This window comes from Monodelphis domestica, chromosome 1, assembly GCF_027887165.1.
Source record: "Monodelphis domestica isolate mMonDom1 chromosome 1, mMonDom1.pri, whole genome shotgun sequence".
Classification (NCBI taxonomy): Eukaryota; Metazoa; Chordata; class Mammalia; order Didelphimorphia; family Didelphidae; genus Monodelphis; species Monodelphis domestica.
This window is the reverse complement of record NC_077227.1, coordinates 394,734,419-394,752,920: the sequence shown is the minus strand read 5'-3', so window position 1 is coordinate 394,752,920 and position 18,502 is coordinate 394,734,419. Positions and strand designations below refer to the sequence as shown.

General features: G+C 39.0%; 1 protein-coding gene across 6 annotated transcripts in view; it reads right to left on the bottom strand.

The window, feature by feature from the left end:
• The window catches only part of ITCH (itchy E3 ubiquitin protein ligase), a 183,829-nt gene extending 166,762 nt beyond the window's left edge, over positions 1 to 17,067 (bottom strand). For 3 of the 6 annotated variants that reach the window (XR_008915212.1, XM_007474219.3, XM_056811772.1), the window contains exons 1-3: positions 17,013 to 17,067; positions 15,556 to 15,725; positions 15,113 to 15,359 (exon numbers count right to left, since the gene is read on the bottom strand). Coding sequence is in view for 1 of the 6 variants with exons in the window: in XM_007474219.3 (XP_007474281.1) it covers positions 15,113 to 15,181 (69 nt within the window). In the remaining 5 variants the exon portion in view is untranslated. Of the gene's footprint in view, positions 1 to 9,655; positions 9,736 to 15,112; positions 15,360 to 15,555; positions 15,726 to 17,012 lie in introns of those variants that run through there. The other 3 variants (XM_007474223.3, XM_056811771.1, XM_016423246.2) reach the window with 2 other exon arrangements.
• Between the last annotated feature and the right edge of the window lie 1,435 nt (positions 17,068 to 18,502).

Genomic DNA, 18,502 nt, shown 5'->3' with positions numbered 1-18,502 from the left:
TTTCTTGATTTGTAAAATGCAGATAATAATCCCTGTTCTACTGACTTCATGGGATTGTTGTGAAGAAAGTGCTTTGTAAGTCTGAAAGCATTATAGAAATGGGAGGTATGATACTTATGATGATGATGCAATATACTCCTGCAGCCATGCAATATACAAACTTCTGTATACATTTCCTAATTTTTTGAAATTATTAAGCAACAGCTGCTAATAATAATGGTGCAGCAATCTGTAGCACCAATGAGTTTGGTTGACTTTTATCAAAAGATGTTACTGAGCATTGTTCAATATGCCTTACCCCAGGGAATATATTTATAAATTACATATATTTATGTTCACATATATGTTATACTAGAATATATTTATTCCATATATACCTATATATGTGTTAGTTATCTTCCTCAACAATATAAGCGCTTAAGCTTTGCTGAAGCTAAAATGTTTTAAAATATCTGAAAAGGAAAAGATTTGGCTTCATTTCCTTATTTCTCTTTACTTGCTGCCCTCCTTTCCCCTCCTCTCAGTGAGTTCTTTCCCACTGAGCATCCAGAGCTCTCCTATCATCCCAGGATCCTCCTGTCAGGGTAGAAACTGATTTGAGATTTAGACAAGTAACCAGATAACAGAAAGTTTGGATCATCATCCTGGATCTGCTGCTAACTTAGTGTCTGACTTTGAGTAAATTCCTTCTCCATTATGACCTCAGTCTCCTCTTTAAGATGAAGGTGATAATAATAATAAACCCCACTGCCTCCTGATTGTCTCTCAAATAAAATAAAAACTCTGTTTTTTAGTTTTTTTTAGTTTAGTATCTTTTACAACCTAGTTCCAAACTATCTTTCCAGTCTTGTTGTATATTACTCCCCTTCCCAAACTCTTCAACCAAATCCCAGTGAACATCTCTCTAACTCACACCTGACACTCCATCTTATGAAGGCTCTATGCCTTGGCATTGGTTATCCCTGGGTGCCTGGAATGTGCTCCCTCCTCACTACCTCCATTCAAGAGGTGGATGAAGCACCAACTTCAACCTGAAGCTTTTCCTGATCTCCCTCAAATCTCTAGGGGTCCCTCAGGCCCCAACTAGTTCGTATTTAATGACCTTATACTTATTTGTATTTATTCTCTTTATATATTTTATAAAACAGAGAATATATAGAATATAGAATAGAAATATAGAATATGATTATATTATATATATGCACACACACACACACACACACACACATATATATGTACATATATATACTAGTTATCTTTCTCATTAGAATTTAAGTTCTAGGGGAAGCTAGGTGGCCCAGTGGATTGAGAGCCAGGCCTAGAGTTGGGAGGTCCTAGGTAAAAATACTTCTTGACTGTGTGACCCTGGGCAAGTCATTTAACCTCAAATGCCTAACCCTTACTACCTTTCTACTTTGTAAGAGATACTTAGTATCACTTCCAAGATGGAAGATAAGGGTTAAAAAAAAAGTAAGTTCCTTGAAAATAGGATTGTTGTTTTTTTGTTTTTGTTTTTAAATTTGTATCCTTAGCACCTATATACAGTAAGCATTTACCCGGTACATAGTAAGCATTTAATAAATGTTTGTTGATTGATTAATGAGGCAGTGGTTCAGATGTTTTATAGGTTCCTGTCCAGCTCTAAATTCCTATGATGATGACAAGGCCACTTTTTCAATATGCCTTCTCCATATTGCTCCCTTGTCAATGAGATGAGGAAGCTAGGAGTGGTCAGAACCTTGGTTGTTTACTTGAGGAGCAATTAGTCACTTAATGGATCACCTAGTCCAGCAATAGCAAACCTTTCAGAGATGGAGTGGCAGGCTGAACCCCACCCCCCAGACTAAGTGCTGTGTGTCTTCCTTAACTCCACACAGGGGAGGGAGAAAGTGCTACCATTAGGCAGAGGGGCAGAGGAGTGGGTGAAATGAGGAATGTTCTCAGCAAGTGTAGAGAGGGGGAGAAGAGGGGCCCAAGTGTTTTGCTCCCCTTCAGTTGTCACCTATGAGCCTCCCACTTTACCCTTCTGTGTGCTCCCATTGGCTGGTGGACAGAGGGGGATGTGAAAAATGTCCTCAGATGTTATGAAGAGAGGGAGGGGAGAAGCTCCCTTTCTAGCTCCCCTCAACATTTCTAGTAATTAACTGGGAGGGTGAGGGTGTGGCCACATGTGCACAGAGTATGCTCTCTGTGCCATCTTTGGCATCTGTGCCATAGGCTCACCATTACTGACCCAGTCAATCTCAGAATAGATAGGTTTAGAACACAATCTCTTTTTGGCTGCTATCTTACTGCCAAGAAAACTCCTATGATTGGATCCAGAGTTTGAAAGCTTTTTTTCAACCTTAGATTTTAGTAAGTTTGATAAACAACCAGTTTCCCTTTGCCATAAGCCATTCTAACCTTTGCCATAGCCCCAGACAGTATGGCATCAACCTTTTGCCACCCATCATCCAACTCTTTTTCTTCCGACTTCTGTTTCAGGGCCATTCAGCATTCAATTTTGTATATGTTCTACCCAAAGCCCTGAACAATGGGAGTTCCCAAACATAGCAACCCTCAAGTCCTGGCAAGATTTTTGGTCATCTCTGAATAACATGTGTTATACAATGTTCCAAGAAGGTGTCATGTTGCTATTTGATGGAAACAGACTAAGCCTGAGAGATGGGAGAGTTTTTAAGCCCCGTCCAGTGACCAGTGTGCTTGTGTGATCTAGAAAGCAAGTCCCTTCTCTTCACTGGGTCTCAGTTTCTCCATTTGTAAAATGAAGGGGTTGGTTGGCATTTTGAAAAACAATTTGGAATCATGCAAAGAGAATGAACCAAATGTCTGTACTTTATAACCTTAAGGTTCCATTACCAAATGAATAAATATCCCAAGTAGGTCAATGATGAAAAGAAAAGGCTCCATATGCAATAAAACATTTATAAGGACACTTTTTTTTATGATAGTAAAGAATTGGAAATAAAGTACATAGTGATTAATCAGAGAAATGATAAACATATATTCTAAGAAATGACCCATGTGATGAATACGGAGACAAACAGGAGGACTTATTTGAACAGATGTGTCAACTGGAAATCTAGAAATCCTGAAATCCCCAGTTTATTTAGTTGGGAGGTAGAAACCCCAGATTTTGACCTTGTCACAGGAGAGTTTTCCCCCTGAGGGAAGGCCCTACTTCATGGGTCTCAGGCTAACAATAGACCTTGACTTAGTTCTGAGTGGGATGGATGATCCCATCAGATGCCTCTTTTTGCCTTAGAAGTCTCTCCCATTGTACCACATCCCTCTTTCAAGGATAAAACTCGGGACCTTTGGCTTATGATTCTGATGGCTACCTACTGCACAATAACTCAAGGTCTATTGTTAGCCTGAGACCAGTAAAGTAGGACCTTCCCTCAGGGAGAACTCTCCTGTGACAAGGTCAAAATATGGAGTTTCTACCTCCCAACTAAATAAATTGGGGATTTCTAGATTTCCACATTGATAGATGTAAAGTGAAGTAAGGATAAACGGGAAAAAAATTATAAAAAGTGACTGCCACAATGTAAATGAAACAAAAAAATCAAAACTGAATTTTCTAGATTTGTAATCATCAAGTTTGAATGATACCTCCCCCTGCTTTTTTTTTTTTTGATAGAGGCAGGGAACCAAGAGTGTGGAACAGTGCATATAATTTTGATCTGATGGTTAGTTTTGTTGAACTTGTTTTTCTCCCTCTTTTAAAAAATTCTTTATTGTAAAGGGTAGCTTCTGGGAGAGGGTTAGGTTAGAGATTTGTGAGAAATGTAAGTCATATAAAAACAAAAGGTAATCAATAAAAAAATTTTTTAAACCCTTACCTTCTCTCTTAGAATCAATACTGTATATTAGATCCAAGACAGAAGACTTGCTGAGGGTCATATAGCTAGGAAGTGTCTGAGGCCAAATTTGAATCCAGGTTTTCCCAATTTTGGCCTAGCTCTCAATCTACTGAGGAACCTGCCTTTCCCCAAATCTTTTTGTTTTGTTTTATTTTGTTTTTCACGAAGCAATTGTACAAAAAATGGGCTCTGAGATTCTTTCCAGTTCAGAAGCTCCATTACAGTCATTCTGTGGTAGCAAAATGCTGAGCTATAATTCTTCTGAGATATTGGGGTGGGCAAAGGAATAATTTCAATCCACAGAGTTCCTTTGCTTTGTCATTGGACAATTTTTCAGGAAGAGCATTATGTTCCTCATTTATACCTTCTGCCTGTGAGATAGTATGTTTCCCAAGTGATTGTAGGGGTGTGATTTAGTCAGCTGAACCAGTTTGGGAGCTGATTGTTAAACTTTCAGCATGTGTATTTACACTCAGAAATCATCTATTACTATTAATCAGGACTTGTTTTTATCGTTTGGTTTGTTATTTAGATAGACTTAAGAAAGTGATGGAGAAAATGTTAATAATGCTGATCATGCTTGGATATTCTGCAGACCTTTTTCTCCTCTAATTGCCAGTTATTAAACAATTTATCCCCGAATGTGGTGAAACCAAGGCATTGATCAGGAGTGTTTCTAGAGATTTCAATAGTTGACATCCTATTTGTCTTTATCCCCATCTACTGGAGACCAAGTTAAAGTGGTGTAACACTGCCCAGAGTTGAATTCAGCTTCAATACTCAAGCCAGTCCTGCCCAAGGGCATCTAGCTTGATTTTTAGGAAGAGAATTCAGTGTTAACAGTTTAATGATAGAGAATCATCACCTCAAGGTTAAAGTGACCATTATAGACCCAATAACAATATCATTGTTGTTCAGTCATTTCAGTTTTGTCTGACTTCTTGTGACCCCTTTGGGGGTTTTCTTGGTAAAGATACTAGAGTGGTTTGTCACTTCCTTCTCCAGCTCATTCAACAGATGAGTAAACTGAGGCAACCCGGGTCACACAGCTAGTGTCTGAGGCCACTTTTGAACTTAGGTCTTCTTGACTTTAGACAGCAGGACGACCCAATGTATTAGAGGGCAGGGTCTGGAATCAAGAGGACCTGAAGGAAGGAACAGAAAAAAAAAATAATACAAAATCCCTGTCCTCCTCCAGCTCAGAGTCTAGATGAGAAACAAAATAGCATAGTGGATAAAGTGTATGGACTTTGGATCAGGAAGACCTGAGTTAAAATCCTTACTCTAACACATGTTAACTGCTGCCTTAGGCAAAGGGCTTAATTGCTCTGAGCCTTGTGTTCTTCCTCATCTATAAAATGAATAAAATAACACTTCTAAATTAATTATCCCTAAGGTTATGGTGAGGATCAAATGAGATAATGTATGTAAAGTACTTAGTAAACTTTTAAATACCACATAAATGTCAGTTTTGAACAACAACAAAAAGATGGGGGGGGGGTGCAGCTGGGTGGCTCAGTGGATAGAGAGCCAGGCCTGGAGATAGAGGTCCTAGTTTCAAATCTGTTCTCAGACATTGCCTAGCTGTGTGACCCTGAGCAAGTCATTTAATCCCCAGCTCTTACTGCTCTTCTGCCTTAGAACCCAGAGGCAGTATGGATTCTAAGATGGAAGGTAAGGGTTTAAAAAAAGTTGGGGGTGGGCTAAGACAAAGACAGGAAAAACTAGAATATACAGCAAAATGGTGCCATAAGAAACTTACAAAAGATGATGAGGGGCCTGAAGGCCAAAGAAATGACTTCTAGGGTGTTCAGGAGAAACTTTATGGAAACTGTGGCAACAAGCTGGGACACATGGGGAAGTTTACAGCAGGTGGAGATGAAGTGGTAAGTGAGACCTTCAGCATGAGATACCAGTTTAAATTCCTACTGGCATCTCTGTCCCACCCATTGGAGGAAGAGGGGTGAGGGATATGGAATAACAATTCTTTCTTCTTGGATAGGCCTTGTTTCTGAAAGGGGGGAAAAAAAAGAGCCCACTTCTTAGCATTTGCTTCTTCCAGGATGCTCTTTCTCTGGTGACACCTAAGAGTAGTAGTGTCAAACTCAAAAAGAAACAGATCCTTGAAGGCCTCAAAAAGACCTTCAAAAACCATAAATTAGCATTATTTAATTTGTGTTGTATTTTTATTTTGTTAAATATTTCCCAATGACATTTAATCTGGTTGAGTCTATAGTTTTGCTGCTACATGCAAAAGCCAGGAATTTGACACCTTTGTCCTAGAGCAATGTTGACACCTTTGTCCTAGAGCACAGCCAAGGCTTATTTCCCATAAAGAAAGTAAGATCTAGAACAGTAATAACTCATAAAAGGTCAAGGACAGAAACAGCGATGAAATAGTCTTAGAGGAGTTTGTTAAGGTTTAGAATATCTGCCCAGGCAATTGTCTGCTGGTTCGTCTAATAGATCTGAAACTCCCATACATGAAATATGGAACAAAAGGCCTTGAATGAATATTAATCTATTCACTGTCTCTATAGCATAATTTAGAGGCTGCTCAGGTGAGTTAAAATTAGATCAGAAATTTAGGCCATGAACAGATTTTGGCTCCTTTGTTCTTTTCATGATGTCAGGTGGTCATGAGCTCAACTTGAGTTCAACTCAGAACCATCTTCTTGATACTGACAAGCAACAGAGACAGAACTCCTCAAGAAGATCAATGCCTTTATGAACAGATCTCTAGTTTGTTTCAATAGTTTCAATTGCTTCCTACTCTCTTTTGCTTTCACCCATAAAACTCCCAGTAGATGGAGAGTATATCACAATCCTATATTTCTTATATCTGTCAACAAAATACAAACTTTTTAAAAATCCCCAAAGCAGAAATAACCATCTATAACCAAGATAGGACTTTTCTTGTCCAAAAGCTGGGTATCATTTTAATTTTTATTTATTTTTTAAATCCTTATCTTCTGGAGTAATATTTAGAGTGGCCTCACAACTGCCCCAATATCTGTGCATACTTGGAGGACTATAGAACTCTTCTCTATTGCTAGGCTTCTTGCAACCTCAGACACCTATGATTCTAGATAATACACTCAGATACTTCCATGACTTTGGACTCCAAAAGATGATTATAAGAGAAGGGAGACTTAGCATTGACCCATGGTCCATAAGGATAGGTGTGGTGATGCAGAGGATAAAACACTGGGTTTGACACCATGAGTTCAAATCTGGCCTCAGTCATTAAACTTAGCTACCCCTGGGTGAGTCACTTAACCTTGTTTGCTTTCATTTCCTCATTTGCAAAATGAGTTGGAGAAGAAAATGACAAACCATCCCAGTAGCTTTCCCAAGAAAACTCCCAAAATGTTCATGAAGAGTTCAACACAACTGAAATGACTGAACAATGACAATATGGTCCATGAATGTCCCTCTTTTTCAGAACAGATTCTTAGGCTAAAGTTGTCTATGTTTTCTCAGCCCTGTCCTAAGCATGGAAGATTGGGCGTCCAAGTATCCTTGAAGCTTCAGGATTCAGTTATTGTGGTTGTTACTAGTAATAATGATAATAATCCACATTTATGGATATGCGGGTAAATTATTTAACAACTGGCAATTAGGGAAGAAATATATGCAGAACATTCAAATTTAATCAGCATTATTAACATATTAGTCACTTTCTTAAGTCTAGGTAACCAACAACATGACAAATCAAGTCCTGATTTATAGTAATGAATGATTTCTGGGTATAAATGCTCATACTGAACATTTAACAATCAGGATCAGACCTGCAATGAAGTCAGAATCCTCATCCCAGCCAACAACTTCTTACTCAGAGAGAGAAGCTGCTTCACTTGAGCTCCCGCATGTGTGCATCTGTGATGGCTGCTGAGAACAACATTTGACTCTGAGCCCACCTGTCCTGAAAAGAAAACATTGGACTAGGTGGACTCAGTCCTGGACTTTGCTACTGACCCTTTGTGACTCGAGGCAAATCCCTTAGCCTCTTTTGGCCTCATTGTCCCTATCTGTTGAGATAATAAAATACTGATTTAGTACTTTATACTTGCTTCTATTTTGTAATTGATTCTACTCTGTATCTGCTTGAGCCATATTTCTTTGGCTATGAATTAGGTTCAGAAATTGAGTCCCAAAGTTTTGCTTTTTCCTCTAAGTTAACTTTAAAAATTCTTTCCCTATAAATCACTTTCATTGAAAGAAAACTGTTATCTCTGTGCCACTTAGCTGCCCTCCTACACTTAGAAGAAAGCTATTATCCTTGAAGGTGGTGCTGGGGAGTCTGATCTGTTTTCTCTGTAACACTAACTCTCCTTCAAGAAAGTCTGACTTGTTATCACTGTGACACTAAGTAGCCATGCAGGTGGATACTACCAATGAGCTTTCCACAGCAACACGATAGAAGGAGGGGCTGTTGCTAAACCTGCATTCCAGACTTCCATCTAATTATGTTGTTTTCCATCTGGGATACTTCCTGTTCTTTGTTCACTTCTACTTTCCTAAATTACATAAAGGTTGGTAAGCCTCACCTATGAATTTTTGGCTTACTGAAGAGCAAAAAAGACTCCTTTATTAGTAATTGCTAGCCTTACTAATAAATCAAAAGTGCCCCAGTTTGCCTTATTTTCAGTCATGACACTGTAAAATGAGAGGTTAAGTGAAAGGATTTCTAAGGTCTGCTCATTGGTACCTATATGACTTTGGACAAGTCATTTTATTGTTCTGGGCCTTGATTTCCACATCCATCTGTAAGGAGGAAGAGTTGGTTCTTCCCTTCACCACTAAAGTTGATGTCAGAAAACAGAGTAGTTAACAGAAGTATTAAGATGGTAAAAGTGTTCACATAACCCAGTGATCCTGAGTGAGAAGTTGTTGTGACTAAGATGAGGATTCTAGCTTTAACTTCATATAGCTGTGGGTTATGAAATGAAACACTTGAGTGAATTAAAAGAAGCAATGTGATTTTCTAGGTGGAAAATGGGCAATGCCTCTGGGATTTCAGGTAGCTATGCCCTGAAGTAAATCCTGAGCATATCTCTGAAAGGGCAAAGGGAGGGGATTTCTCTTTATTGTCCACCATTTTTCATAGTGTTTAGCATCAGGCCTTCTTGGCTAAAAGGAGAGCCACCATCCAGAAGCTGTAGAATCAGTTATACAGGCACAACTGAGCGATCAGACATATACTCCAAACAAGTATGAATAAAGAGAGGCAGTAACTCAGGAGGAAGCAGCTTCGAGGACTGGGATCTTTAGTTATAGAAATAAGGGCTGAAAGTTGAGCTCTAGAGAGGAGCAGATCCAAGGAGCCAGTTCTGTATCTGCCTATTCATTTCCACATTTCTGTGTATATTTCATGGAAGAGTGAACCCAAAATTTCTCATGGAGAATATTTTGTAGCTGTTGCTATAACTAAAGTTTTATAGTAAATGCCTTTACTAAAACTTAGGTCAATTGGCTGATTATTAATAAGAAGCACACTGGGAAGGGTTTCTGAGATACAATAGCACTAGGAGTGCAGACCTACAGCATTAGCCCCAGAATCTAGCATAGCTGCTGCCCTCTAGGGACCCCACCTTTGAATAGAAGATAAAGTCTGTGGACTGTACCAGAAAGGGCTGTTACATGTAAACCAGTGAAGTCTAAGGGACTAGATGACCTTTAAGATAACGTCCAGCCCTAAATCTATGATCTTCTGGCACCTCCCAGTTTTGGAATTCAGATTCTATGAAATTCTCCTCATTTTCACCCCTTACTGCTCTCAAAATCACCTCTGGGTCTTTGCTTCTTCCAGAAATGGGGAACAGGGCTGCATGACAAAACTTGGCGCTGTTTCTTTCCCAGTGATGCCCTGAAGACAAAATTGTGAAAGTGGCTAGTAAGTACCTAGAATAACTAGACCCTTTCCATTTTAGGCTCCCAGTGTATTCTACTAATTCTTCAAACTAATTTATACTTCATTGTGAAGGTGTAGTATTCCTCTTAAGAGGGATTTGCCAAATTGGCCCCAAACCTAGGATTAAGGTTGCCTAGTTCAGTAGAAAAGGCACTGAACTTAAGAGTCAGAAGAACTGAGTTCATGTCCTGGCTCCAATATTTACTAGCTATGTGACTTTGAGCAAAAAAGCCATTTAAACTTCTCCAAACCTTGGCTTCCTGATCTGTAAAATAGGAATGAGATGGGTATGATGGATGGAGAGCTGCTCCGGGGTCAGATGATCTAGGTTCAAGTCCTATATTTGAAATATACTTGCTGTATGACTTGATAAGTCACTTACCCTTTTTCATGGCCACAGGTCACTCTCCAAGAATATAAGTTACAACTAAGGTACCAATAGAGGATGGTTCAACACTAGGAATTCTTAAAAAAATTTTTTTTCCTTTTTATTTATTCACTTTTTAAACTCTTAACTTCTGTCCTTGATTGATTCCAAGACAGAAGAGCAGTAAGGGTTAGGCAATCTGGGTTAAGTGACTTGCCCAGGGTCACACAGCTAGGAAGTACCTGAGGTTAAATTTGAACCCAGGATCTCCTGACTTCAGGCCTAGTGCTCTATCTATTGTCCCACCTACTTGCTTTTACTACTAGGAATTCTGATGAAATGAAAGATCTGAAACAAAAATAATAATGAAGCTAATAATATTTATGCTATCTACTTGTGAGGGAAATTTTTTGAAAATTTTAGAGCATCACAAAAATGTGTTCAAGGCATTATTAAGTTGTGGCTAGAGCCATTGAACTAAAGAATCAGGAAAACCTGGGTTCAAATTCCATCACAGATAATTACTAGCCAGATGATCCTGGACAAGTCATTTAATCTCTATGCCTCAGTTTCCTCATCTGTAAAATGACAGGGTTGGACTCAATAACCTCATCTTTCTTGGCTTCTCTGCACCATTTGACACTTCCCTACTTTCTCCTCTTAAATATTTTCTCCACTCAGGGTTTTCATGCCACTGCTCTCTTGTTTTTCCTTTGACCTGTCTAATGATTTACTACAGTTTTCTTTGCTAGTTCATCATCTATATCATGATCCCTAGCTGTCAGTGTCTCATTAGGCTCTGTCCTGGGCCCTTCTCTCTATTTCTCTCTCTATTTCCTTCTATCTCTGTCTCTCTTACCTCATCAGCAATCATGGATTAAATTATCATCTATATACAGTTATATCCAGCCTTAGTTTCTCTGCAGAGTTCTATTCTCAATCAATTATAGCTTATTAGATATTTCAAACTGACTTCCTTGTAGGCATCTTAAACTCAACATAACTAAATACAGAGCTCATTATCCTTCTCCTCTTCCAAAACCTCTTGTTTCTGTCAAATGTGACATCATCCTTTCAGTTAGCTAGGTTCAAAATTATAATGTTATCCTCAATTCTTTCCTCTTTCTGACACCACATATCCAATTAGTTATCAAGTCTTATAGATTCTACTACCTCTACAATTCTCTGTATTTGTTCACTTCTTTCCACTCTCATGGTCACCATGAGAATTCAGGACCTTATTGACACTTCCATGGACGATTACAATCAGTTTCTAATTGGTCTCCCTCTGTTTTAAGCCTCTCTCCCTCTCTAATCCATCCCCACACAGTTGCCAAGTTTATATTCCTAATGAACATATCTGACCATGTCACTCCCTGCACATGCCTGCTCAAACTCCTTAAGACTTCTCACAACCCCTAGAGATCCTCTATGAGGTTTTTCTCTGGTTCTCATTCATCTTTGTCCTCCACTTACCCTGGACCTGGAAAAATCTCCCATGGAGCTTGGGGTACTTAGGCTTGGGACTTCTGGAAAAGTGCCCACCCTAAAAATACAGTGATGGGTCAGGACAGTGAGAAGAATGACAGAGGAGCCTGGAGTTGCCCAACTTTAAAAGGGCCAGTGATTGGCCAAGGCTAGAGGTAGGACCTGCTGACACAAGCCAATGGGAGACTTTGGTGAGCTTCCCCGCCCTTTCCCTCTCAATATAGATAAATATTTATTGAGTCTACTGTGTGTTAGTTAGGACCAGTAGTGTGCTGGGTCTGGGGGATGGGGTAGAAGGAATGAGTTGACATGAATCAAACTTGGCATGTGCCTTCCCTTGGTTTCCAGGCCAGAAGGGGAATTGACACAGATGACAATTCCTCTGACATTCAATTCTATGTGAGCTTACTCTGTTCTTCCTTCTCATGCAGTTTTCCCTGAGAAAAGTAAACAGTAAAGGAACAGGTCTAAAGGTCAGGTGGCATGTGAGTACTGGAGTGTTTGCATGTGTGAGGTGTGAGGATGGAGGCTCCAGTAGTCTTAGGTAATCTTCCCCATGTCCATGTTCATCCTATTCAGGTTCCCTAGTTGGTCAACACATAAGGTATTGGACATATGAGAGAGAGGTGGGTTATGTGCTAATACGAATCTAACAACTGACTTTACCAGAAGAAAAAAAGTATGCACAATGCACTTTTAAGTTCAATCTATATTACTAACATCTTCTTCATTACTTTTGTAAATGTCTAGACTTAACAACATCAATAAAACAGTAAATTAAATCTTGATTGATACAATTTGTTAAATTTCTATAATGTAAATACTTCCATTGAAAATTTGACACTTGGCTGAGCAGATTCAATCTATCTTCAACATGTCCCTGGTTTTGTGAACAGGTTGAGTCAGAGAGGCAGCTTTTTCTGAATATTTGGAGGTGGCCAATTTGGACACAAACTCCCCTATTTAGAACTAGTCTGTCCCACAGGAGGAGTTGAGATTAGGATGTCTACTGTAATGAGGATTTGCTCCCCAGAACTCTAAATCCCAGCTTCCCATGTTCCCTCTCATGTTATGTAGGGAGAATATGCGTTTTGCATAGCTCTGCCCCTCTCTCTCTTCTCCCCTGATCAAGGTTTGTGGAGGTGGGGTGAGAGGCAGGAGAGTTTTATTCAGGTTTTACTTCCATTTCTTTTTTCTTCTACTTCAAATGATTATTAATAAATCTTATAAAATATAATACTTGGAGTTATTGGATATTAATTTAAACCTTACACTACAAAGAAGAATTTGAGGGGTGGGAAAGGCTGTCCCATAAGCCCACATACATTCTTTTCCCCTCCCCTAAAGGTACAGAACATCTTGGGTAGACACCTTGGGACACTGTCACCAAGAGAAGGCTCTTGTGTATTATAGTGTGGTATAGTGGATAGATAAGGGAAGAGGAGAATTATCAGCTTCACATCCCACTTTAAATATTAGTTTTGTGGCCATGGGTGCATGACCTTTTACAGATCTCATTTTCTTCACCTCACAAAGTGGTGGTGAGGAAGTCATTTTACAAACCTTGATATACTATACAAATGAAGTTTATTATTTGGAGGAGAGAGCAGTGCTTAGAGTTTCCAGAAATGGAATTCAAGATGTAGAGTTTGGATAGGAACCTTCTGGGGGACATGCAGTTCAGCAAGACAGATAGAAAAGATAAAATCCAGAGTAGGGAAGAGATTTGCTAAAGGCCACATAGCAATTTAGTGGCACAGTTGAAACTAGAACCCAGAGTTCCTGACAGATTGTAGGATTTTCTGTTCACCACATCATGGGCAGAGGGAATTTTGTCCCCTACTCATTTTCATCCATGCTTGTTTCTCCCTTCCTACTATATTCCCTAAGTGTCCTCAGGCACCAAGCTCTATGCTAAATACACAGAGAGGAAGTTTCCTCAGACATTATCAAATGTTCCCAACTCAACTCTGACCTTTTTCAGATTCCTTGACTTGAAAACAAATCAATAAACAACATTCACTGAATACTTGAATGTGAAACACTTTGCTTGATGTGAAGGAGTGGGTCAGGGATGACTGAAACAATAGTCTTTGTCCTACAATCCAAGATCCCAGAACTGTAAGCTTTCTCCATTCAACTCATAGTTAAAGAGTAATCCTATTTATAATATCTCCAATAAGTAACTAAGATCTCTAGTCTTAGAAACCCACTACTTCCCAAATAATTATTTTTAACTTATTAACCATCAACAAGACCAAAAGATCAAAGAAACCTGCAAAAAGGACAAAATGGTAATGTATATATGAACATATATATCTTCCCTACATTTTAACAAAGCAGAATAAAAAAACAGCAAACCATTTCTGAATCCATTTTTGAAGCTCTGTAATCTTTTAGCTTGTTCCATGGTTAGGTATCTCTGATTGCTAGTTTCTTCCTATAGAGCTGAAAAATGCCCTTTTCAAATTCTAACCATTACCTCTCCTTCTGCCTTCTGGAATAAAATAGATACCAATCTACCAAAAATTAACCAACAAGCATTTATTCATAAGTGTGCCAAGCACAATTCCTGATACTGGAGATAAAAGGTACAAAATATGTAAAAGGTAATTTGGAGGGGGAACTTAGCTAAACTCTCTTTACACATGATAGCCTTTCAATGTTGTTAGTCATTATATGACTTAAATCTAGTCCTTTCCTTAGAGATCATGGGCTCTCATGCTCTCATTTCACAGATGAGGAAGAAAGGACTGACCATGATCCTTTAGCCAGTAAGGAGAACTGCTTAGCCTCAAAATCAAACCATCTCAAGCCACATCCAATATACTTTCTACTACTACACTCTAATTCACATAATGAAGGCAGCATTTTTGGACTTCCTCTTTCCCTGGGTCTCTTCCTCAGACCTGTAAGAGCTTACTGTAAGGAAAGGGCTATAAGAAGTGGTGATAGTGGTGAGCACCATGTACAGAGAAGGGCTCACTTATGACAAGGAGCTATCCTTATATGGCTTGCAGGGAGGTTGAATAGACATCTCTGGTCTCTTCCTCCCCTCTCCCCCTTTTCCAAGGGAGACTCTCATTCCTGTCAGGAGGGGAAGTAAGAGTTCTGGACAAGAAGCCACTCTGTTCTCCAAAGAGGGAGAGGGAGTTACTAGACTAGGGTTCTATTTTCTTGTTTAAATATTGTTCCACCTGGGGATATGACTAGATTTGAGCTGACTTTTGATCACTTTGTCATTTGGGGGGGTGGGTAAACCCCTATTTATATGTCCAAGATGACCTCTTTTTCACCAAATACCAGTTGCACAATGAACACTCATAAAGAATAGTATAAGAGCCCATTTATCCAAATCATAGCAAAACAGAAATAAAAAAAGGTAAAAATAAGAGAATGTATACTGGACAACCTAGGGTGAGCTTTCCCATTGGAAGACAATTCAATTCAACCAAAAGAGAGTGTCCTGGATCTCACCTGAGAGGGAATTCCCCAAAGTATCTGGCTCAGAACAGGGTCAGGATGGAAACTGCTTGCTCCTCTCATGTATTCCCCAGTCTTTTCTTTCAGAAACCTAAAGTGTGGTTGACTTCTTCCATCGTTTCTCTCAGAGATGAAAGCTGACTTGATGTTAAGAGCCCTGAAGAGAGGACTGGCTGAGAATTGAGGATCTCATATCTTACTAACTTCACCTTGCTTCTTTTTCAGGACAAGGCCTTCATCTCTACCAATAAGAAGAGAGTCCCTTACCAATGGGCTTTGGGACAGGAGTTACATTCTAGTAGGGCTAACAAAAAAGAATCATAAGCTGTGAAGGATAGAAGGAACTCAAAGAACTTGTAGTTTAACCTTATTTTAGAGAAGAGAAAACTAAGAGAGGAAAAAACTTTCCTAGGAGTTAAAAAACAACATATACTTACAACTTCAATAGATCCATGATTTCATTAATGATGGCACCACCTCCCATGGCATAGATGACAACATACCTTCTCATCTTTAGTCATTCTTGTCTAGATTCTTTGATAAATACTCTACAAGGTTGTCTCCTAACATACTGAAACTTTCCTCTAGGTCTTTTAATATTTCATGGCTGAAAAAAAAGAAGAAAAAATTGAATGCAATTGAATGCTGTGTAATTATAATGAGCAAACTTAATCCTGAGGACTTCTCTCCCTTCTTTGCAGAGATGGGGGACTATGGTTGTTGAATAGTGCATATAATGTCAAACATGATCAATGTGTTGGGGTTTTTAAAAATGCTTTTTTCCTCTTTCTCTTTTAAAAATCTTTCTTATAAGGGAAGAAAAAGGAGAGGGATATATATTTTTATGTAAAAACAAAAGATCAGAGAAATACTATTTTAAAAACACATTACATTGATTTGCTGCACATGGATGACAGTACTCCATGCAGGCTTTCCACCTATTATGTCCCATACCCTTACTACATGAGCAGTCCAGATCTTTCTTCCATTGAAATACTTTTGAAAGACATCTTTTCATTTCTTGTACATCTTGGAGATATATTGCAAGTCTGTTTTGCCCTACCACATGTCTCTGATGCCTTTTGGACAACCCAAATAATAACTAAGAGTTTGCATTTTATAGAGTTTTAATGTTAGCAAAGTACTTTCTGTTTATCGTTTACAAACTTGTGAAGCAGAAGCTATTTTTATCTCCTATTTTACAAGTGAGCCAACTGAATCAGAAAGAGGTAAACTGACTTGCCCAAGATTTCAAAGAGTAAATGTTTAAGTCAAGATTCAAACTCAGATGTTCCTTACTCTAAGTCCAGCACACTGTCTGTTACACCATTTTACTTTGTTTAGACTGTGGTGGTCTATGATATATTATTTCACTAGAAGAATACTAGTATTAAAAACATGGATTTCTTTTCCCCAGGGGAAAACTTATTATCAAAAAGTTCTAGACAATTTTCCAAATATATTCCAGGTTATTGATCCTGGGGCTGAATAACTGTCCATCCACAGAACTCATCCAAGATAGGTATTGGATGAGTGGGCTGGGCTTCCCAACTGCATAACAAAGTAAGTTAGACATTCTTCATTTCTTTGACTCTTACTGGGGAAATTGTTAGGCGGAATTCTTGTACATAATTGTGGATCTTGTTTAAGAGGTTCTACAGTTTTCTAGGGCTGAATGCAATCAGCATTTGCAAATAAGAGCACTTGGAGAATTAGGTCATGTAGGCAACAAGATGGAGCACTAGACATTTTCCCTGATTCCCAAGACCTCTTAGACCTCTCTAAAATAGAAACCATGCACCACAGATAAAGCAACCTTGGTAGTCTCCACAGTCTGTCATATCCAGAATCCAAAAGAAGGTTTAAAAAAATCCTTAAAGTAATAGTTACTGACTCTGAGCTCACTCAGCATTTCTCCCACATCTCCCATCTCCCAGTAGGTGAGGCTGCACTACCAGATTCAAGAACATGACACAAGCTTACAAACAGAGCCCCTCCCCCCTTTGTTCTTTTCAGTGCCGTGGAGACCCCAGCGCTCTGCTGTGGAAATTTGTCCTGGCTACAATGAATTGCCAAGTGGCCATAGCCCCAGGGAAGCAAAAGCCTGTCTATGGCCACAGAGCAAAGCCAAAGAACAAAATACCAGAAGGAGCAGGACAGGACATCAGGGTAGGATATTGTATGTGTGTATGGGGGTAGGGAAAGTGTTAAGCACTCCTCCAAGTCCAAAAGAGTTTGGTATCCAGTTTAGGGCTAGTCAAAAGTCAACTGGGGCAAAGCTCTAAGCTAATGAACTGTGTGGATTGCTCAGATGTCTGAGATGCTTTGAGATTCAGCCTCTGAGGAAACTACAATCAGTAATTAAGGAAACTACAGTAAGTTAGAAAGTGAGTGATGGAGAAAATAAAGGAGAAGAAAAGACTGAAATTACCAAAGATTTCAACAAGAAAACTCAAAGACCTTGAACATGAACAGATAAATCAATAGGAAAAAAATGACAGAGGGAAATATGATTTCCAGATCCAGTAAACAAGTTCAAGCATCTATGACTAAATACTACAAAACAACGGAAAATTATCCCATGTTTGATGGACAGAGGGCAATGTGGAATTTGAGGAGAACATGGAACTAAGAAGTGGTATTCTTGAGTGGTTTAAAAGAGAAATGAGAATTATTAAAGCACAAATTAGGAGAGCATTATGTCTTGTATGCCAAAAATGATAAGCAGAATAGAAAAACTGGAATCTGCAGTGGCAAACCTCACCAAAGAAACAAAAGAGAGAAAAATGGATTGAGATATGCAAATATTCAGAAGTGAAGGATAATCTAGATGAAGAAAAGTAAAAAAAAAAAAACCCCTCTGAGGTTTCACCTCACACCTAGCAGATTGGCTAACATGACAGCTATGGAAAGTAATGAACGCTGGAGGGGATGTGGCAAAGTGGGGACATTAATTCATTGCTGGTGGAGTTGTGAATTGATCCAACCATTCTGGAGGGCAATTTGGAACTATGCCCAAAGGGCGATAAAAGAATGTCTACCCTTTGATCCAGCCATAGCACTGCTGGGCTTGTACCCAAAGAGATAATGGACAAAAAGACTTGTACAAAAATATTCATAGCTGCGCTCTTTGTGGTGGCCAAAAATTGGAAAACGAGGGGATGCCCTTCAATTGGGGAATGGCTGAACAAATTGTGGTATATGTTGGTGATGGAATACTATTGTGCTCAAAGGAATAATAAAGTGGAGGAATTCCATGGAGACTGGAACAACCTCCAGGAAGTGATGCAGAGCGAAAGGAGCAGAACCAGGAAAACATTATACACAGAGACTGATACATTGTGGTACAATCGAAGGTGATGGACTTCTCCATTAGTATCAATG